This window comes from Oenanthe melanoleuca, chromosome 2, assembly GCF_029582105.1.
Source record: "Oenanthe melanoleuca isolate GR-GAL-2019-014 chromosome 2, OMel1.0, whole genome shotgun sequence".
NCBI lineage: Eukaryota > Metazoa > Chordata > Aves > Passeriformes > Muscicapidae > Oenanthe > Oenanthe melanoleuca.
Window position 1 is genome coordinate 12,622,023 of NC_079335.1, and position 23,183 is coordinate 12,645,205.

Here is a 23,183-nt window from a genome sequence, read left to right on the forward strand (position 1 = left end):
ACCCAGTGCTCCGCTCTGTCCCTCGCGGTGGAAGCGGGGACTCGAAGCGGAGAAACCCTTGCAGGCAGAGCAGAGCCACGGGGAGCCAGGGAAAGCGGAGAAACCCTCCTTGCAGGCAGAGCAGAGCCACGGGGAGCCAGGGAAAGGGAGAAACCCTCCTTGCAGGCAGAGCAAAGCCACGGGGAGCCAGGGAAAGCGGAGAAACCCTCCTTGCAGGCAGAGCGGAGCCGCCAGGAGCCAGGGAACGCGGCCGGCAAGCGGCAATGGGGTGTGCTGCGAGCTGCTGGTGCCCCTGCCGAACCGGGAACCATCGACAGAATTAACACTTCTCATGTATAACGAAGCAAAACCCACAAAACACCCCAAAACCAAACTAATCAAAAAGACCAAAACAAAGCCCACACCACGGTTTTCTAGTTTTTAAATGGCCTAACATGTTTCCCGGCTTGTTTTAACACAAGTGGCATGGATATGAATATCAGTGGGAGTTTTCTTGGGTATTTACTACAAGAAATCTTCCCGAGAGTGAACGGGTAAAGCAGGATTCAAAACTGCGAAGTTCATCCATTCATAGACGTAATTCCCTTATTAATAAAAACCAGCAGCAGCAAAAGCTGTCCCAGCCGAATAGTGGCTGTGGGAGGGACGAATCCCACACCCCAAGCCCAAAGATGCAGGGAATGGGGAAGGTGGGGGGTTCCCCCAACTGCGGGGCATGAGAGGAAACCAGTTGGTGGCAACATATGTGTATTGTATTTCTCTGAAAAAATTTGCAACTTGGCTAATTAAATTCCTGGCGCTGAACTGGTCCTTGGCTGAGATCATGGCAATTGGGAGGGTTGGGTTTTTTTTTTTTTCCTCCTTACAGGAGTTCCCTCCTTCTTCCCATCCTCCGCCTATTAAAACAAGTCAACTCTCCCTTGTTAAAAGACCCCATAACGTGGAAGAGGCAGAAAAGCAGCAGCAGCAGCAGGAAAGAAAAAGACGTCTGGAAAATATTACCCGTTTGCTGCTGCTGCTGCTGAGAAACCTCATTGAAACAGTTACTCGGGCAGCAAGGTATCACCAAAGAGACTTTATCTGATGCTGATCTCTCAAACTTTCAGACGCTGCCTTGCAACTTCTCCAGGCTCCTGGCTAGCCGGGTTTGAAATAAGATCTTCAGCTTCGACCACGAGAAACTAACTCCTAATTTATTATTCCTAACTTTTTTTAATTATTATTATTATTATTATTATTATTATTGTTATTACTATTATTTGGGGAAAAAAATCCCACAACTTTGAGCTAGAAACTGAAGCAGAGAAAGACAAATACACGATAATTGTGAAAACACGTGGGAGAAAATGAGTAGGACTGAATAGCCTTACACGATTTTTTTTATTATTTTCATTTTTAATTATTATTTTTTACTTCTGAGCGTCTCAATAAGTCCCTGAAAAGTGCGATTTGTTCTTTTACCTCAAACTTGGAAACTATTCAGCGGGAGCAACGGTACGTGAGACCACACAGTTGGCTGGAGCCCCTCTATGACCAAAGGACAGAAGGACAAACAAGGTAGGTGATTTATGATTATGCTTCTGTCAGCTCAGGAGCAGAAGACCCCCTCCTCCCATCCCCACGATTCCAGGGAGGAAAGCTGGAACAGATCCCCAAAATACGAGTGGGGCTGGGGGAGGATCTTACCGGCTCCTACGCTACACCTATTTCAGCAATGAATAGGAGCGTCTGAGGATGAATGAGGTTTTCAGCTTCAGCCCCTCCTCCGTGTAATCCGTTTAGGACATTGCTGAGCTTCAAGATCTGAGGGGCAAAAACCGGACTCAAAAAACAACAAAAAAAAGCCAACCGCCACATAAACCCTCTGAAATTAGAGTAAAACCGAGCGCAGGCTGATGGCAGCGGGAGGGGAGAGCTGCCGAGAGCGCAGTCCGGGCTCTCTCCGGCCGCCGCTGCCTCAGCATCCAGGGCGGGCGGGGACGCGGCGGGAGCGGAGGGAGCGCGGGCGCTGAGGGGAGCAGCGAGCCGGCCGGCCCGGCCCGGACAGCGCTGCCGAGCCGCCCGGGCGCCGCGCATTGCGGGCAGCGCAGGGCAGGGCAGGGCAGGGCGGGCTCCCGGGGGAGGGCCGGGGCCGGGGCCGTGGGGCGGGGGCTGCCCGAGCCCCGCACGCCGCGCCGGGCCCGCCCCGGCCGAGGGAGGGAGGGAGGCAGGGCCGGGCGGCGGCGGCGGCGGCGGCGGGGGGCGATGGCAGCGGCGGCGCTGCGGGCCGGGCGCTCCCGCGGCGGGCCCGTGACGTGGCCGTGCGGGGATCCCCGGCCCGCCCGCTGACGCCGCCGCTCCGCCCCGTTGGCCGCGGCTCCGGCCGGGCTTCCCCCGCTCCGTCTGCGGCCCGCGGCCAGAGCGGGGCCCGGCGCTCCTGCCCGGCGCTCCTGCCCGGCCCGCGGCCCCACAGCCCCACAGCCCCACGGCCCCACAGCCCTGCCCGGCTCTGCAGCGGCGGCCGCGCCTCTCGGGCACGGCCGAGGGCCGGCTCCTCGCAGCCTCGCCGCACTCCTTAGGGCGCTGGCAGAAGGGGGCATTACCCTTGGGAGGGAATTTACCGCATTGCCCGGCCCCGAGAGGACCCCGCTGTCGTACAGCACTCCTGCACTGTCTTAGTCTAGAGAAGAAGGAGAGAGGATCTCATATTGCATATAAATATCTCAAAGGCGGCTGCCGAGAGATGTGCCAGACTTGTCAGTGGTGCCCAGGGACAGGACGAGGAGCAATGGCCTTAAGCTAAAACACAAAAGTTTCACCTCAACAGGAGGAAGAACTTCTTCAGGTTGAGGATGGCAGAGCACCAAACAGGCTGTCAGGGAAGCCGTGGAGTCTCCTCTGGAGACATTCCAAACCCACCTGTCCTGTGTCCCCTGCTCTAGGTGCCCGTACCTGGGCAGGGGGATTGGACTCCACGATGGTCACAGCTCCCTGCTAACCCCAGGGGTTCTGCAGGGCTGCAGTGACCCACATCCCTTAGGGCACAGCTGCTTCTCCATGTTTCACTCGACTTCATAGTCTTCTGCCTTTGGGATCATTTTTCTATTGACACTCATGCACTTTTCTGAAAGCACACATTGTGTGGAACATGGGTGCCTGGAGGGTTCTTCTGAGGACTAGATAAGGATAACAAATGTTTCTTACCCTGCACCCAAGCATAGAAAAACCTGGGTCAAGTTTTTCTCAGTAGGAAGAGCAGCTCTATTGGATTCAGTGGAGTTTTCCAGGCAAGTATGCTAGGAAAAAACTCAAGTCTTCACATTTCTGGCGTGAAAGCATATTTGCTTCATTGTTTTGCTATTTAAGCTTAGTGTATAGAGCAGCAAAGTATTCCTCCATTTAATGTAGTGCGACTTAGTAAAACAAGGTATAACCTGCGCTTTATAAACAAATCACAAGATAATAAGCTATGTACCCCAGATAATTATTTATTTACTGGATTAAGGCATGAAATAGGTTTGTGCCAAAAGCACAGAAAACATTTCTAAACTAGATTTTCATTTCATCATAATCCAAATTATCTGAGTACAAATATGATTTACTTCTTGTTTTGTTTCTTGGAGCATTTGTCTGGGGATTTTTTTTTTGTTGTTGTTTTGGTTTGGTTTGGTTTTGGTTTTGTTTTTTTTTTTGGTTAATTTAACAACTAGTGTATTACTGTGTACATCAGGGTCAAGTCCAACCTGCAACCATTGAATTCATTCCACATTGGTTACTCAAACCTGCAAGAGATTAAATTTGGGCAGTTTAGTGGGAAACATACTCTGAACAAATAAGAGATTCTTGATTTGCTGATCAAAGCCTGTACATACAGATAGAGTTTGCCATCATCAGTAATCCTGTTCTTTACTTTTCATTTAACCTCAGAATTAACTTTAGTCTTATGTAAGCACTTTCCAGGAGATCAATAGCATAACAAAATCTGGACCTTATAAATAACCAAAAGTTCCAGATATGGTAATTGTGCTGTAATAAAGGTGTACAGATGGAGCACAACTTCTCACTTTCTGCAGGCTGTAGAATAGAAGAGGGAGTCTGGACAGCTATCTTATGCTTGTGGTTAATATGTACCTAGAATCATTTGTACTCCAAGGACGTATGATTTAATTTGCCACCAAAATAAGGCTAATAATGAATCTAAATGTTGTCTGAGGAACTGTAAGCCTCAAACACCATGTGCTCCTAGAGTGTGTGTACAGCCCAGGTACAATGAGTGCAGACACTCACACGTGCACTCACACACCCGTGCCCTTGAAGCAGCTGCTCTGTGGCAGCCAGCACTATTATTCTCATGAGTAAGGAAGTGAGTATTAAGACTTACAGAGATGACATTCTTCTTTGGTTGTGTGCAAAACAGCCCTTGGTGGCTGTGTGCACTTTATGGTGCCCACCTGACTGATCTCAGGCATCCTGCTGAGTTAGAGTTGCATGTTTGTTACAAATCCCCACAGACTATACCTTCAGGTGAATATAGGCAAGGAAAACAGCAAGGGTGTGTTGGCTTTTGTCAGAGTTTTTTGACTAAAACAGTTATATGGAACTAGAGAACAGGTGGCATATATAGCACTAAAAACAGTAACCTAAGCCTTATGAAGGGTTTTATAGACCTCCAAAAATACCTTGCATGATCATGATTCCCATTTTACAGGTGAGGAAGCTGTGACAGAGGCGAATTCACTTATCTAAGGTCACCCAACAGGTGTATGACAACACTAGGAAGCAAATTGAAATTGTCTAGGCCCTGATGCACTCTTAGATTCCCTAATGCAAGAAATGCAGTGGTTAAGCATTGACATATACAACAATCCTCTCAAGGGAGGTTATAATAAATTTGTCAAAAATATACTTGCATTTTTATATTGAGTGGCAGAAATAGCAACTTTTCAGAGAAAGGTTTTTTTTATGCCTTTACTACAGGACTGCAAGATAAATTATCCACTGATTTCCCTCTTCAGCAAAATACCTGAGTGCACTCCTATCTTTAATGACACACTTAAATGCTTTGCTGAATTCAAAGCCTCAGCACTAAGGTTCAATAGATATTCAAGAGTTCAGCTTCCATACAGGCATATAAAGATGAGATGTTTTCAAAGGTTTTCTGTGCTCAGCACTTCTGGTTTCCACAAAGGTTCCAGACAAATCTGATCGGCAGATCTCATATGTGAGGTTGATTTGTATCATCATTTTATTTTCAATGAGGAGGTGCTATTGAAGCTGCTGCTACAAGTGTCCCCCTTCCAATGAAATTGCTTGAGTTTCTATTGCAAAGCAATAACTGGACACCCAGACTGGATTCCTTTTGAATGAAACTCATTGCAAGATGTACCTCTGGAGGATGCTTTCCAGGTTTTTAGTCCGTTGGGTGTGGCTATACTTAGTTCAGAGTGCAGCATGAAAATGTTTGGAGGGTGGAGGCCCTCAGCACCAGGTGTTCCTCTTTGCAGATCTGTTCATGTGGTATTGAACTATTTGCTGATGTGACCACAGCTCTCGATGTCTAGAGAGAGACACAGCTCTTTGTAACCTTTGAAAGTGAAGGGGACTGTGGTGGGTTGACCCTGGATAGCTGCATGGTGCCCTCCCAGCTGCTCTATCACTCTCCTCCTCAGCAGGTTGTAGATGCAGAAAATAAGAGGGCAAAACACCTGGTATGTTGAGGTAAAGGCAACTTAATAAAGCAAAGGCTGTGCATGAAGCAAAGGGAAACAAAATATTTATCCTCTACTTCTCATCAGCAGGTGATGTTCAGCCACTTCCCAGGAAGTAGGGCTTCAGTACTGAAAAACATATCATAACAAATGCTTCTCCCTCCTCCTTTTAGCTTTTGTATCTGAGCAGATGTCATACAGTATGGAATATCCTTTTGGTCAGTTTGGGTCAGCTGGCCTGGTTATGTTCCCTTCCAGAACCTTGCCCACCCATAGCATATTAGTGTGGGAGAAAATGCTGGAGAGACATCCTGGATGCTGTGGGAGCACTGCTCAGCAGTAGCCAAAACCCTGCTGTGTTATCAACACCTTCCCAGCTACCAACACAAAGTAGAGCACTTGGAGGGCTATGGGAAAAAATAATTCCATCTCAGCCAGGCCTGGTACAGGGACAAAATGAGCACATTTGTGATCAAACCTTTATTACTGCCTCCTGGATAGATAGTGGCTTTTGCAACTTATTGTTAGGGTTCTTCTATATGTCATCAGATGTTTGGAATTAATAAGTGCTAATTCTTTCAAACAGCCTTCCAAATCATTACATGTTAGGTACAAACTTTCTGTGCCTCCCTCTGTCGCTTGTTAATCTTCTGAGGAAAAGCTACCCAGAATTACTATGTGGCAATGTTTGAGCGTTGAGAGGGGATTTCTAAAAGAGTTTATGTAGTGAGATACATCCCATGTGTTACAAGCAAACCTGACTTCAGTTTGACCTCCATCAGTTTGACCCCTGTCACTGATTCCATGTCCTGTTATCAATAGATGCCAGGCACCACCTGATTGCTTCCTTTGTCCTCATAGCAGCTGCACAACAGAGGGTGCAGAATTGAACAGGCTACAGATAATATTGATATCTAATGGCACCAGTTCACCTTGGTTTTCTGGATTTCTATTTGCTCCTGTTCAGTACTGGTAACAAAATAAGCCTTTTCTTTCTCTTTGCCTCCTGACTTTGTGAAGGGATGAACTATCTTCAGACCCTGTTACTATCAGAGATACATAAAAGCTGACTAATAGCCATGTGGATGAACTTAGCCACAGGATTTTGGAGGAGGGAAAATTGGTATTTTACCATGGAGGTCACCAGTGTTCTTTGCTGTGTAAAGACCCAGTTCAAAACAGGACATAAGAACCTGCTGAATTTCAGTCAAGTGTCTAGATCTTACAAAAGTTATACCCATGTACCATAACTACAGTAAATGCTAGCTTAAATATTTTTCAGAACAGAGAAAACAGAAGCATATTTTGCTATGTTCTTCTAATTTGAGATCTAAGGCATTATTCAGTCTGGGAAAGGAGTGTGATCTCTAGTGCTACAGTCAATACCACAGTCATAGATCGACTGTGTAGGTATCAGTCATTTGTTAACATGATGTTTTTAATGAAAGCATTGTTACAATACAACTTTTAGTTATGCCAGTTGTTAATAATGATGTAAATATATTAAATTCGTCTTCATCACAAAGCAGAAATACTCTTTTTGTGTATATATTTGGCTTTATCAGGATGTCAAGTGACACATTATCCAACAGTTCACTGAGTGGACTCTGATGTCAAATACATGAAAGTGTTCATTTCTTGGTCATGCTTTTCCATAGGAGCCTCCAAAGAAAGGCACTCCTTGCCTGCTACTGCACAGTCACTGCAAGGCACATATATACTTGGCACTGCTCTGTGAATCAAAATGTGTGACTGAATCAGCAACAGCCTACACAGCATTAGCATTTAGCATATGGCTCTGACATTTCAGTTCTACTACATGGGCTGATGAGCAGTGCTCAGCCCCATCCCTGAAAGGAAGAGCTGCAACGTCATGACAACAGATTGCTCAGTAGACTTTGAAGGCTCTGCATAGACTCACCTTGTGCATGCAAACCTTGGGTCTGCTTGCTGGAGGCTGTGTAAAATTCATACTGGCTTCAGCACCACGGGGTTAGGTGAAGGTGCCTGTAAGGGATTTAGATGCCCAAATTGCAGGATATAATAACTATATTTCACTGTGTCAGGCCAGCCTAGATGTTTGTAATAGCACTGTCTGATCTGAAAGTCTCTGATTCAGTGCTGCCTAGCCTCAGTATTTGACTCAGCAGCTCATTTTTGGTCCCAGACTTGTAGAAGCATCATTTCCTTTTAACTTCTTGGCTTAATTCTTGGAGATGGGTGGAGAGTTTTTGGCTTCTTTGCTATTGTCTGGGCATGTTAAAGTTGATAAAGATCATTTCTGCTGGGCAAGCTATCAATACCTCGTGTTAAATCTTGAGAATATTGAGCAACTTTTCCAGTTTCCCTGAGATTCAGTCAATTAAAAGACTATAGATAAAACCTTCAATTTCACATACAAAGGGGAGAGTCTCTTTGATGCAAGCCAGGAATTTAGATCAAAACACTGTTTATTTTCCTAAGGTTCACAGTGAAAGGAAAGAAGAAATGTTGTTTTATTAACACCAGAAATTAATTTCTTCTTAAAAAACTGGATTTTTGCAATGGAGAGGATCTGTGCTGTAATGACAAAATCAGAGAATTTGGTGGGTTTTTTTCCTTTTGTGCAGAAGCACTTCATAGGTAGAGCAAAACATTAGCAAATTAATGTAAAATATGCCTGCTACAATATATAGTCGTTCAAATGTAGCCACTCCAGATCTTCGTGTAAATCCTGTTTATTTCAGCCATATAATTCTTAATGTAAGCAGACTTTAGGGCCTCAAATAGGAAAGCAGAGTGCACCATTAATGAGACATTTACCTTGATGTTTGTAACATTTTGCATGCTTGAGGAATTAGTAAACATATGGACTATTTTGCTTTGAGGTAATCTAGAGGGGATTCATTACTTAATCTGTTTTCTAAAGCAAGTCTATTTTGGTCACTAAGTTTCAATTCACCTATAGTGGTGGTAAGCATAAGCTGTCTTTTATTAGGCATCTTTATGACCCCTGCTGTGAAAGATTTTCAGACAGGCCAAAAACAAGGAGGGTCCCTTTTGCTGGTGGATGATTACAGCACCTGTCAGAGCCCAGCCTTAAGTATTCAAGGAAGTCCTAGAGATAGGGTCCGATTTCTTTAACAGTGCCTCCAAATATACATTTAAGAGGCTTCCTCCTGTCTTGAAATTTAAGACCCTAAACAGCCAGTGGAAAAAGACAAAGTCTTCATGCTTGCCTGATTTATTTTTACATTGTAAGTGATTCTGTGTTGACTTGTTTGTTCCAAGCCTGTAACTTTTTAGACATATATATAGTTGATGACAGCTATGCTGCTGCATCTTGGTAGTAATTTTTCAAGGAAGAGTTAAAAACATATATGATGTAAGGAAGTCCTGTTCCAACTTCAGCTTTGGCCAACAGATGGTGAAACAAACATGAGCAGCAGATGAGTGAGATGATAACAGCAGGGAAAATATGAATAATAGCAAGAAAACACAAATATTAAATCCATTACTCTGAGAGGAACTAATTCAGCAAAATATTCAAGCATGGGCTTTATTGACTTGCAACACACTTGCTGGGTTAGCCTTAAACAGACATAGTCTGTTTTATGTCCTTCACATAAAATGTATCTATTGACAGAAAATGTTGTCATTAACTTTTTGCAATTCTGAGAAAGATGTTGCATAAAATGGGTAATGTGATTGTCAGAAAAGGTATTTAGGTACCCATAGATTTTACCTGCCTACCTGCCCATACTGTTTATTTGTTTTGAGAATGCCAGAGTACCCTCCATGCCAGCCAGTTGCTCCATAGCCCAGAGTTTAGGTTAGAAGATTTTACAGCCAAGTAACCTAAATATGTAGAAGTGGTAAGAATCAGCTGATGTCCTAGCAAATTTCTGAGTCCAGGGTGGAGTGTTGGCTCTGTGAAATTTATGCATATTTTTGCCACAGACTTAATCTCAGTTAAGCTTTAGCCCCTATACACACAGGCTCACGTGTGTGTGTATCTATGCACACAACTATATGAATAATACATTTTTGCAGTGGTATTGAGAAGACCTTTTAAAGCAGATGTCTGATTATATAAATATAAATTATAAATATAGTCAGACATCTGTTTGAAAAATTATAAATACATTCAGGCATCTGTTTTAAGAATGTCTTCCCAATATTTTTTTAAACATAACTAAGCGACAGAAACAATTCAGGGTGGGATTCAGTCGTGACATGGACAGGGGATGAGGAGGGGCTGCCCAGACTTTCAGCTGTTCTGCTCTCCTGTGACTGTATGAAGTGAGTGGTGGCCCAAAAGCTCCTTCTCCAACCTTCTCAGAATATTATGACAGAGTGTCTTATCCAACCAGCCCAGGCTGCCAAAATAAGATCCTGACACAGACAGCACCTTCTGTGAGGGCACTGCAAGTAGCAGAAAACACCTCTGGTGCACTAAGTCTGTTGGATCGTACTTTACATGGATGAAGTACTGCAGTTCAGAGATGTTCAGTTGAGCAAGGGGATGCTGTGAGTCTGTGAGCCAGAAGCTTAGGGTGTACCTGTTAGAGCTGAGATCAGCCACATGCACCCCTTATGATGTCTTATACCAGCAATTGGTGACTCTGCTAATGGTTTCCCTACTTCTTTGCAGATGTATTGTGAGAGGTTTATATGTATCCTGAGAATACTTGGAACCACACTCTTCGGGGTGTCCCTCCTGCTGGGAATCACCGCTGCTTACATTGTGGGCTACCAGTTCATCCAAACAGACAATTACTACTTCTCCTTTGGACTCTATGGTGCTATCCTGGCATCACATCTCATCATCCAAAGCCTGTTTGCCTACCTAGAGCACAGGAAAATGAAACGGTCGCTAGAGACTCCAATCAAACTGAACAAAACAGTTGCCCTTTGTATTGCTGCCTATCAAGAAGATCCTGACTACTTAAGAAAATGTTTACTTTCTGTAAAAAGATTGACCTACCCTGGAATTAAAGTTGTTATGGTCATTGATGGGAACTCAGAAGACGACGTTTACATGATGGACATTTTCACTGAAATCATGGGTAGGGACAGTTGTGCCACTTATATCTGGAGTAATAACTTCCATGACAAAGGTCCTGGTGAGACAGAGGAGTCTCACAGAGAGAGCATGCAACACGTATCTCAGCTGGTCCTGTCCAACAAAAGTGTTTGCATCATGCAGAAATGGGGTGGAAAAAGAGAAGTAATGTACACAGCATTCAAAGCACTGGGGAGAAGTGTGGATTATGTACAGGTAGGTATTAGAGCACCAGGTCAGTGCCAATTCAAACACACTTTGAAAGAAAGCAGCTTTTGTATATTTTGTGCAGCATGTTAGAGGCCATCCTAGTCCCTGATGAACACAGTGCTCCTTTCAGTCTGTTTGGAAACAGCTTGACCGTTAAAAGGGTATTTTGCTACCTTTTAAAATGGCCAATCTATCCGTGACTATTTTAAATCTGTGCATCAGCTACTGGAGAAATCTAAAATCTTTCCCCTGCCTTCAGTACTGCCCCCTCATCCAAATGGTTTTGCTTCAGACAAAGCCAGTGACCTCCTGAAAGCCCCATCTCTGCGCCTGTAGGTGAAGGTCTCGGGTAAGGCTTTATTTTGTGAGTTTGTTAGTGGCCCCATATATGAGCAGACAGACAGGTATTTGGTCTCACTGGGGAATATCTTGGAGAAGTGGTGAAGTCTGTGAAAAAGATGGGAATATATTTTAAAGGCTTTGAAGGCCATGTGGAATATTCAATAAAACAGTCAATGTGTAGATTTGAAAGAAAATTTCTTCATCTAAAGCCTGAAGGAGCTTTTGCTTCATCGCTTACAGCTGCATTACCTCACTCACTGCAACTTGGCCTTTAAGGCCCTTATGACACACTACTCACTTAAAAATGAATTAGGCTGGGTCCTCTCTCCCTGTTTCCAAAGCAGCACAGGCACATTTCTTTCCAGCTGCCTTGGATCCCCTGAAAGATTGTCTATATTTCTGCCTTACTTAGATGGAAGCAGTCCTCACTCGTGCAAACAGCCCCGCTGACTGTGGAAGGGGAAGGGGTCATGTGTGGAGGAAGGTGGGTGGGATCAGGTCCTCTGGCTGGACATAGAGGACCCTTCTTTAGAAATCTAGGCCAGGGAGGCTCATTTGACTAATCCCAGTGAATAGGAGATTATTTTCCTAATGAACCACCCTCAGTTCTTCCCAGCCTCTCCCACACTCAGAGCACCCAGCAGTCTCCTGCAGAGCAGCTCCCCGCGCGGTGCTCTCTGCTCAGGGCAGCTGCACGGCTGAGCCACACGTGTTTCTGGGGCCTGTGCCCAGCCCTGTGTGGGTGTGTGTGCACACTCTGCACTGCACAGCATCCACGTGCAGTGTCCCAGGGACCTGCAGAGGCTGCCAGTAGCTGGGCTGAGAGCAGCGAATTTTCAGTGCACAGGAGGGGCAGAAACTGAAGAGTGCCAGGAACTGCTCTGTTATTGGAGCTAGGAGAGTAAGGCCAAGATTTAAAACCCCTCCTCTACCACTTCCCAAACTGAAACTGATTTATTCTTTCAAAACAATGGGCTTAAGCTTTCCATTGTCTGCACTTTGGCTTTGTGCTGTGAGAAGCTATGATGGGATAAAAATGTTGATTTTCTTTATTAGCATGGGTTTATAATCACTTTGCACAGACATACCAGATTTGCAAAGAAAGAAGGCAGAGAGGAAGCAGATTCATTGCAGGTTTCTTCCCTCAGTTCAGCTCTTGTATTTTTCAGGGAACCTGGAAAAAATATTTCAATGTCAACAATCATAGCATAAACTCAGAAAAGAGAAGAGATATTTCTGTTCAGTTAACACTCCTGACCTGGCTAAGAAGTTCTAATGAATTTGTCAGGGACTGTAGTGCTGCTATGAGCACAGTCTGCAGTAGTGACTAATGCCACAGTCACATCAACAGTCACATCTGTAGTAGAAATTCAACCCCTTGGTGGCCCTGGCAACTGCAGAGTCATAAAAAAATGCAGCTAAAATGTGGCTCTGTTTTATGAATGAATAAAGGTTGAGATATTTCAAATGGTCCTTTGGGGTGACCTAGGGTAAATTACTTTAAACAAGCCAAATATTTCAAGGGCTAAGCAGTCTGCATCAATTATTAAGCACTTTAAAACGTGGCCAGTCAGCACCACTGCTCATCCCCAAAATTGTAGGCCTTACAGTTCTTAGAAGATTGGAATTACGAACAGGCAATTATAAACAGTCAGATCAGTGCAGATAACAAGCTGTTACTCATTAGTGGTGTCTCATTGACTACTGAAAACTGCTGTGGAGGCTTGTTTCTATCCTAGAAGAGTTTATGAGTGTGCAACTAATCAGGTGGAGGAGTTAAACTGGCAGGTATTATCAGTGCAGGGTTGTGAGGTAACCAGGTGCAATGGATGGCTTGATAGAGGTGTCTGTGTGGACAGTCCAGTGCAGTCTGAACTCAGAGCAGCTTGGATAAATTGTCACTGCCTATAGCAAGTAATAAAAACACCCTTAAGGTCAGCTGTCCCTTTCATGTAACTCTGTGATCCAAGGCAGTGATGTTTGGGTCACTCAGCCCTTATATGGAAAGATGGCAAATTGTCTTTTGGGCTGTCCTGGGCACACCCTGGTTAGGCAGTGTCAATGTTTTTTTGGGCTCCTAAGTGTCTGTGTTTCTCTGAGTGTGACCTCTGTTCACCTGCAAAAACCTCATCCAGATGGAAAATGATGGCTTGTTAGATTTGTCCCAGAAACCCAGACATACTCATTGTGCTGGCACCACATGTGCTGGACATCTGATGGTGTTCTGTTTAAAATTTCAGTGTTTTCAGGATTCCTCATCTCTAATATATTAGTGATGTGGCTCATGGGCAGGCCTTTCTGCCCTAGGTAAATACATCTGGTGGGGTGGAGCTGCTCAAGTGACAGGTGCTGGAGGGAAAGCAGAGAGGCTGGGAGGCAGCTGATCCCAGCCCACCACACATGGTCACAAGAAATGGCTTGCCTGTCACTGCCTGAGCACTTTAGGAATTCAGCAAACTACTGATTCCCTGTGCAAAACACTCAGCAACAGGTTTGTCCAGGAAGACCCAGGTAAAAGTACAGGCATTGTTTCCCCCCTTCAGGAGAATTGTTTTGCTCCCTATCATCCAGTGCTGCCACTGATGGCAGCTTTCCACTAAAGCTGGAATCATGCCTTGGCAAGTTACAAAGATGCTGTGGGATGAGGCCATTGAGGAGAGGAGATGGATGCATCAAGTTAAGGAGCTGGGGATGCTTGTGGCTTTTCTCCTGATGGAAATATGAGATCTTTCATCACCTCTCTCCTCTTGGCCCCCTCTGAGTGAGCATGGAGGAAAGCATGAGGTTGGCAGAGTCCCAGCTTGCATCCCAAACTGTGCAGCCCAGCTATCCTGGGTAGCCTCTCCTTTTGAGTCTGGTCCAGAGCAGAGCCCCAGTGCTCTCCTCCCCCTTCACAGAGCAGACACAAAGGTTACCTGTCCCTGGGAGTGAAAGGGTTAGAATGAATTGAAAGTTTGCATGAAAAGACACCAAAATTAGGATACCCATTACAAAGCTTCAGCAGAATCTGTCTTAATGTGCTGTTTATGCAGAGCTACTGACTTTCTCCTACTGACCCCATCTGAAGGCACAGGAATGCAATGTGGGGACAAACTGGAGGCAGTATGAGGATTTGTAGGGTGGGATTCAGCTGGTCAGAGGGGTGTTTCTGGTACAGTCTCTGCTCCAGTTCCTGGGTGTCTGTGAAATGAGTTCACACACGATGTAGCCAGTTCTTTCAGCTGCAGCAACTACAACAAGGAGACACCCTCTTGTTTTAAACAGGCTGCAGCCCGAGTCATTCTCCTCAGAGCAAACGAAAGCAATGCCAGCTGTCTCAGACCAGCCAGGCTGTCTGAGCCCTCCTCCTACTCTCCAGGGGAAAGCCAATTTCCTAATGTACACAGTGTTTAGTTGACTAGGAGTGTTTGTGTAGCTGAAATGCCTTGTGTGTCATCTACTTCTGCCTTGGTCTTTTGGAATACTGAACTTCAGGACTCACGCCTTCTGGCATTACATATTTTTTTATAAAAATGCCAGTGAAAAATAGCAAATAATTTTTCTACATCAAATGTCAAATCCCTGCACTCCTAATAACACATCATGCATCTAAAATTAAAAATTAGTTTGTTCTGAAATACAAGATACATATTTTACATGAATTGCTAAAGCCTTCTGTGAGGGAAAGAACTATTAGGTTTCCTCCCAGACTCCTACTTGACTGTTTTTTCTTTTTAATAACAAGTGCCTGGGATTTAACTCCTTGCTTCTTCCTTCATATAGCAGTGGGAGACATTTGACCAGGGCGCTCCAACCATGCAGCTGATGCAGGGAAATTCCATGTCCGAGCACAGCAGGAATCTGCTGCATGCCCACGAACAGTCTTACTCTGCAGTGCCCCATATCTTACTCAAAGAAGCCAGTCCAGTGTGCCAGTGAAACAAATGGAGCTGATACAGAGGATTGTTTGTGTGCACAGCCTTAACAAGCTCTCTGTTTTGTGCAGCACTATGCCTTGCTGCCTGGGACAAGTGACCTTTAACAGAAATATCAGTGCAGACTTCAAAGTCAGATTTATTTGCATTCAGGAGAATATGCATTTAGAGTCATTATAGCCACTTGCATGATCTTTATTTTCCTCTGTAGTGAACTCCTTAACCCATTTTTGTTCTTACTTGTAGGTCTGTGATTCAGATACAATGCTTGATCCAGCCTCATCAGTGGAGATGGTAAAAGTTTTAGAAGAAGATCCAATGGTTGGAGGAGTTGGAGGTGATGTACAGGTGAGTTTCAGATTAACAGAGATGTTTCAGCAACTATTTGCATTGCAATAGATTTATCTGCCTGAAATAGCATTAAATATCATTTAAGTGTATATGCTATATGCATATATATAATATGTGATGCCATTATAGATGCTCTTATCGTACCTTAACCTTTTTGTTCACTGAATGGAAACTCTTCTTGGATGTGAGTGAGAACTGTATGGTTTTAACATCCATACCTAGCAAACAATAATATTCTGGCCCCTATATGTGAAAAGGGGGGCAATGGCATTGTCAGGACTGTTGTGGCATCTTTGAGTCTCTGGGATAGCTGCTTACCCAAGGTACCAAAGAAAAATTATAGGGGAACTTGGAATTGAGAACAAGTCTCTCAAAGCCATATCCAGCAACCTCAAGCACTTCAATCAGCACTTGCTGGCAGCCAAGACTGCTAGAAATAAAAGTAATTTTGAAACACTGTGCACTGTGCACTCTGTGTTTTGCTGGGTCTCCCGTCTCTGTTAGGCAGGGCAATAGAAAACTTCCAAGTCAGACCAGCTCCATGTGTGGTAGGATTTTCAGCATTACTGTGTTTGGCTGATTACTACAGCAAAAGGCTGTTGGTTCCTTTTGACACAACTACTTCTGCTGCAATTTATAAAGAGAAAGATGTATGAATATTTCAGATGGCCTTAAGATCAGTCCCCCATACTCAGTTGGGCCTTTTATGTAAGACAGAGGAGAAAGAGCCAAGTAAATGAGCAAGAACTTGCTAACGAACGCCCAAGTAGTCAGAAGTATTTCAGGCATGTGGCTCATAACTCCAGAAATTAGGATTTCCTCAGAAACCTGAATAACTTTGGAGCTCTAGACTGACCACAAACCAGGCATACACAGCATATGCATGTGAAATTCCAGGCATGTGTGAGTACCAGTGAAGGGAGGCAGTACAGGTTCAGCCATGACAGTGAAGGTTCATAAGCATCTGCATTGGGAAGGACATGTGTCCCCTGGAGGAAAGGTGACAAAATGAAGGCTCTGGCCTTTTTTTTTCCCCCAGTTCATTATCCAGCATACACCAAATACATTTGAGCCAGGCTTGTAGAAGCCCTGCTGCTTCTAATGTGTTCTGGAATTAAAACTGACAGAAATTAGGGCCATCAGAGCAAAAGACTATGTTTTTCTAGTTGCATGGCAATGCTTTATAGTTGTAGAAGGCCAAAGATCCACACACTTCCTTGTCACATGCTCTGGCACAAGGTGTGTGTTGAGAACCTGGATGTGAAGCCACGGACTTGCACATCTACATGCACTCATACATCCATTGAGAGTTCAGACTGGTGTATAGCTGGGTTGTGCAGAAGAGAAAGACTGAGACATTTATGTGGGCCTGAGGAAGACTACTGGAGTATCACCATATGTCTTGGGACAAGGTAACAGGCTGATACTGCAGAGACAGAACAGGTTTTTTCCTCAGAGGACCTAATGCTGGATATGGGGACATAGTTAGGTTAAACCTCTAGGGCCAGCCTTATCATACCAAAAATATAGGGCAAAGACATTGTGCCCAGCTTTTCTCATGCTCCAGCATAGTTCTGGGAGGGCTGGAAGGAGTTCTGTGAGTCACAAAGATGTGCATGGGCAGAGAAGCAGCAGGAGGCCATGAGCTCACCAGTTCCTTTTGGGAAAGTCTAAATCTAGCAGGTCTTAACTGGGGGCAAAAGGGAAGGAAGAATGACACAGAAAATAAGGAAATTTCTTTGTAGATTATAGGAAAGGTTGCAAGAAAAGAAGAACCTCTCAGTGAAACAGACATTTGAAGGTTTTGTCTCACCCTTCCTGTCAATACCCTGGCTGAAATTCTTACGTAGCTCCTGGGTTTGCCATGAGCTGGACACAGGAGTGAGGCTTCTACCACATTTCATCTAATGGTTCTCTAGTCTCAGCAAATTCCTTATTGATCCAGTATGCACATTTTCTGTTTTAAGAACTCATTTAAAAGGATGTTTTTTTTAATTTTATTTTGCAGATTTTGAACAAATACGATTCCTGGATCTCCTTTCTGAGCAGTGTGAGATACTGGATGGCATTTAACATCGAAAGAGCCTGTCAGTCCTACTTTGGCTGTGTACAGTGCATCAGTGGACCTCTGGGAATGTACAGAAACTCTTTACTCCATGAATTTGTGGAAGATTGGTACAATCAGGAGTTCATGGGCTCCCAGTGCAGCTTCGGAGATGACAGGCATCTAACTAACAGAGTGCTAAGTCTGGGCTATGCAACAAAATACACAGCTAGATCCAAGTGCCTCACGGAAACACCGATAGAGTATCTCAGGTGGCTGAATCAGCAGACCCGCTGGAGTAAATCCTACTTTAGAGAGTGGCTTTATAATGCCATGTGGTTCCACAAGCACCATTTGTGGATGACCTACGAAGCTGTAATCACTGGATTCTTTCCTTTCTTCCTTATTGCCACAGTCATCCAGCTCTTCTACAGGGGAAAAATCTGGAACATCCTCCTTTTCCTGTTGACAGTTCAGTTAGTTGGCCTGATAAAGTCTTCCTTTGCCAGCTTCCTTAGGGGCAACATTGTCATGGTTTTCATGTCACTCTACTCAGTGTTGTACATGTCAAGTTTACTGCCAGCAAAGATGTTTGCAATTGCCACGATAAACAAAGCAGGGTGGGGCACGTCAGGAAGGAAAACCATTGTAGTTAATTTTATAGGACTCATTCCAGTCTCCATTTGGTTTACAATCCTCCTAGGTGGCGTAATTTTCACTATTTACAAGGAATCAAAAAAGCCATTTTCTGAGTCAAAACAGACAGTTCTCATCATTGGCACAATACTCTATGCATGTTACTGGGTTTTGCTTTTGACTTTGTACATGGTTCTTATCAACAAATGTGGCAGGCGGAAGAAAGAGCAACAACACTACGACATGGTGCTAGACGTATGATGTTCCCGTGGGGAGTCCCCAGAGCTGCAAAGCAACCCAACCACCTTGTAGTATCTGTGGCATCAGACATATGTTGCCAAGGGAAATGGATCACTGCTGCTGGGAATAGGACACTTATATTCCTCTGGGTTCATTTTCATCCTGCCAAAGTAAGGAGAAAAAAAAAAAAAAAAGAAAAAAAAAAAAAAAAAAGAAAAAGAAAAAAAAGGTTTTGTTTCCGAGGGGGAAGGACACAAACCACACAGTTACGACCTGTTCACAAGAAAAGGGGAGAACTTCTGTGTTTATGCACTTTTTTTATTGTGCATATGCCTGACAGTGTTATGTTCTATATACCTCACTGGTCATGCTTATGTGTGTGGACAGAAAGAAAGGGAGTTTGGAGAATCAAGAAAAGGACTGTACAACCCCTTGCAACCTAATTTATGAACTTATCTTTTTTTATAGTTCTGTTTATAGGAAGGGTCTTTTGTTTTAGGCTGCCAAATGTAATGCCAAAGGTAAATTTTAAGAGGCCATTGGCTGAGCTGTATTTTTATATTATTGTATTATTTGTGTGTGTGTATTTTTAAGCCAACTTTTTTTTAAATCACATATTTTATATTTTACTATCTGCCAAAAAAAGCTGCCTCCCCAACATTTTGTTCTTTAGCCTTTTTAAATATATTTGGGGACAAAAAAAAATCATACATTCTCCCCTCAAATTTCTGCTGAAATGATATTGTTCTCAACAGAAAGAATAAAAAGTCTCTCTGCTTTTTTGCAACTAATGAATGGTTATTTCTGTGAAAAAGCATTTAAATGTGCTCTTTTAAGACATTTATTAGGAAAGGCCCAAAATTGTCAGGTTTTGCATACAAGCACATTTGTGTATAAAAAAAGGCCAAAGGGGTAGATATGTGCAATTTGGGGTATTTGTTTTGATAACATTGTAAAAGGGAAATTTGCTTCTCTGCTGAGAACTTAATATCCCTGGCAATGACAATAAACCATAAGGCAAGGCAGGCTTCTATGCCACTGGAAAAGACATTGCTGTGGAAATCCTCCCACTGATTTTATATGGGACCTGAGCAGTTAAAAACTTCTGACCTGGAAAAATCCTGGGCACATGAAACTGCTATTGAATTCACTGATGGTCCTAGTTGTTCATAATCTGCTAGTACCAAGCAAACAGTTCAGGTTTTTTGTCAAAAAAAACCAAACAACCATGGAAGGAAAAACTTATCAACACTTTCAAAATGTGCGTGTTGTACTATAAAACTTCTGCAGAGCCCTTCATACAGTTTACTGGAAATAAACACATCACCTTCTCTGACATCCAGTGTAATACAGACCCCAGTACTGAGTCCAATAATTTGTTTTTGACTACAGCATATCTACCAGAAAAGAAGCCAATTTTTTATCAGAAAACATCAAGCCTTAGCAAATGCATCACTTCCTTGGTGCCTAATAATCAGTCTTGGACATTTATTTTGGACCATGGTTTTGGGAAATAATATTCAAGACTAAATTCTGCAGTCCTTCACCAGCCAAAGGAATGTGGCATTGAGCCCTAATATACTTTATAAAGAGCAACAGAAATGCCAGCTGCCCTTTTTTAGATTCTGGTATTAAAAGCACTGTGGTAAAGCAGAAATCGGCATATGATGCTTAAAGAACTTAGAAGCATTTTCAGCTTCTCTTTTTTATGCAGACATGAATAGATTCTGCTGTAGAATGAACTGCACACACACTACCTTATTGTCTGATTATCTTGAGGTACATGATTGCTTGAAAGTCATACTAATATTATGTTAATGATTGGAGAGTTGATTCATGTTGATTACAAAATAGAACAGTATTAAAAAAAGCAAGAGAAATGGTAAAAATCAAAAAAACTTGACTATGCCTTTTAACTATTTATGATGTAAGTTAAAGCTTGGGTTAACATTCAAATGTCAAATAAATCTTCTCATTCTATAAAAAGATTGAATTAATTGCCTGTATTTATTCTAGCAATTATTCAATGTATTTCCAATATAGGTTGTATAGTATAATTGTTACTTTCATAAATAAAATATTTTTGATAAGATTATGACTAATTCATGGTATTTCTCACCAGCACTTGCACTTTGAAGCCACAGATCTGCCCAGTTTGAAGGCTGTTGTTCTCACATCACCAGCCTGGTTTCCAAGTGGGAATTTGCCATGGAGCACCTGTGGAGTGCAGTGCATACCTGAGGTGGCTGGGTCTGGTCCCTGCTCTGAGAGGCAGCGCACCCAGAGTCTCTGCCAGCAGCTGCTAGATCAATCCAGTCAAAACACTTCCTTCCCTTTTTCCTCAGCTTCCTGATTTACAAAACAGGAATAGCAATCCAACTTCCTTTTGGGAAGCACTTTGAAGTTTATGGCCAAAGTACTTTAGTACTTACAGGAGCTGTTGTTTTCCAGCCCTCCTGCCCACTGGAAATTATCACCCTCCATAGCTTGGAAAGCAGAGGAGAACAGGTCCAAGGCCTTCTCCTGCTCCTCATTAGTGCTGTTTGTCACGCCCCCTTTGCCCCGGCACAGTTCAAGTGCAGCTGTGTATTTTCTGTCACTGAAGGTTGTGGGCAGCAGCCACTGCTGCAGGGACATGGGGCAAAGTGAAATCTCACAGAGGCTTGCCACAGGTAGGTTACTTAGGAGAGCTTTCTCAGCCCTCAGTGCTTGTTACCCTGTGTCTGTACACTGTGCCCAGTATTGAGTGCCCCAGTACAGGGACATCATTGATGAACTGCAGAAAGTTCAGTCCAGGCTGCTTTGGGCTGGAGGGTCTGAGACACCTGGGCTCGTTGGGCTGGACAAGGGATGGCTTAGGCAGAAGGGTCCTAAGGTCACATCCAATACATATAGGGAGGTTTTCAAGAAAATAGTTCCAGGCTCTTCACAATGCTGCTTGGTTTGACGACAAGAGACTGCAAGTTGAAAGGGGAGAGGTTCAAGGTTCAGGGTTCAGCCTGGATGTGAATAGGGACTTCTTCCCCATGAAGACATCTAAGCAGGTTGTCAGGACAGTGCATCCTCCCTCCATCCTGAGGGAGTTTCAAGACTAAACTAGGTAAAGTCCTGAGATGCTGGTCTGACCTTGGAGCTGCCCCTACTTTAAGCAAGGGGTTGGGGTAGGGATATGAACTCTCCTGTCATCCTTTCTGAAGCAGGTGCTGACAGCTCCCACCCACACAAAGGCTCATTCCATCCTGACCTAAGGCACAAATGGCTTAGCAGCAGCAGCTGGTACTGAGTACCCAAAAAATCAGAGCCCTTCCTGTGACTGGGTCACTCTTCTCAACATGTTTGTAGAAAAAGGTTTCAGCAGAAAAATAGAGTATGAAAGAGTTCCTATTGAAAGTGTTCTCAAACAAGTTAAGATTTTTAATAACATTTCTTGGTTTCTTCATTAATAGCAGATATATTTTTGGGATCTCTGTAAAAAGAAGAAAACACATTAAAAGAAATATTCATGGTCTGTTTTGAACATTTTTAAAAACACTGACTTTTTTAGTCACCTCTGATAGACAGATGGTGCTGAAAAAGTCCCACAAATTATGAATTCTACATAAAAGTTTAAAAACAACCTTTCAAAAAATGCCATGAATTGGCAGTATCTCAAGTTATAAATCATTTCCATAGTAGACTAATTTGGGTTTGAGAGCATCTGTTTGCAGAGACCAGGTGTGATGCAAAATCTACAATAATCAGAGGTGCAGCAAGGAGGAAGGGCCCCTCCTCTTCTGTCTGCTAATAAGCTTCATTTTGGCCAAGAATCAGGTTTCTTTCAATGGGAAACGCATGAATATTTAGCAGAACTTTTCTAGGAGGCAGAAAAATTCCTGTCAGACACATACTGCCAAACATGTCCTGATGCACAAGCTGTTGTGAATATGTTAAAAAATGGTCTGAATTTTTTCTTAGCAAGAGTTACGATGGTAAAGACGAGACAAAACTACTGAAAGTTGTTGATGAGATTTGGTATTACTGAGGCTTTGTTGCAATGCCACTTTTCTCTGGAGTTAACACAATTATTTTAAATAAAGTACATTTTCCCTCCAGCTTTTATTTAGCTTACATTTGCTGCTTCAGCTTTAATTTGGATGGATGGGTGCCACAAATTGTTCCTGCTTGTCTCAACCAAATAAATCCAACTTATTCTCGCAAAACAACACTAAGATTTCTATAAGTTACCAAACTGCCTAGAGGAAAGTAACCTTGTAGATACATTGTCACTAAATAAAGGAGAGATCCAGAGCATATTTCTGAGCTTTGGTACATGATAATACTCTACTGATCAAGTGTAAATACAATCTGTGGCATGTTTTTGTCATAGGCCAGACAGTCCTGCCCCAGAAAATGCTGGACATGGGTGGGATTGATACATGGAGCAGGAACTAGCCTGCTCTGGGAGATTGTAGAGTTTAGGTGTGATCCCTGTCATCAGATGATGACCAGATTGAACAGTCCCTGGCTTCTTTTTATTAGATTAAATACAAGCTATCACTAAGAAGCAAAAGGCAGGTCAGTTCACTCCTGTACCAGACATCAACTGGGATCTCATTCTCTCAAGAGATCTTTAGATGTAATTTAGTTCTGCAGTTTTCACACCTTTTTTTTTCCCCCACACATTTTCCAAGTCCTTTGGTCATGTGCAGGAAGCAAGAAAAAACACTAACTGGGGT

At 43.4% G+C, this 23,183-nt stretch overlaps 1 protein-coding gene across 1 annotated transcript; it reads left to right on the forward strand.

Annotated features, from left to right (window-relative positions):
- Nucleotides 1–1,467: 1,467 nt before the first annotated feature.
- Nucleotides 1,468–20,560, forward strand: HAS2 (hyaluronan synthase 2). Its single transcript, XM_056485535.1, has 4 exons — nucleotides 1,468–1,557; nucleotides 10,321–10,947; nucleotides 15,444–15,545; nucleotides 17,557–20,560. Exons 2-4 carry the CDS (start codon nucleotides 10,321–10,323, stop codon nucleotides 18,487–18,489), a joined length of 1,662 nt encoding a protein of 553 aa, XP_056341510.1. The 5' UTR covers nucleotides 1,468–1,557; the 3' UTR covers nucleotides 18,490–20,560.
- Nucleotides 20,561–23,183: the final 2,623 nt, after the last annotated feature.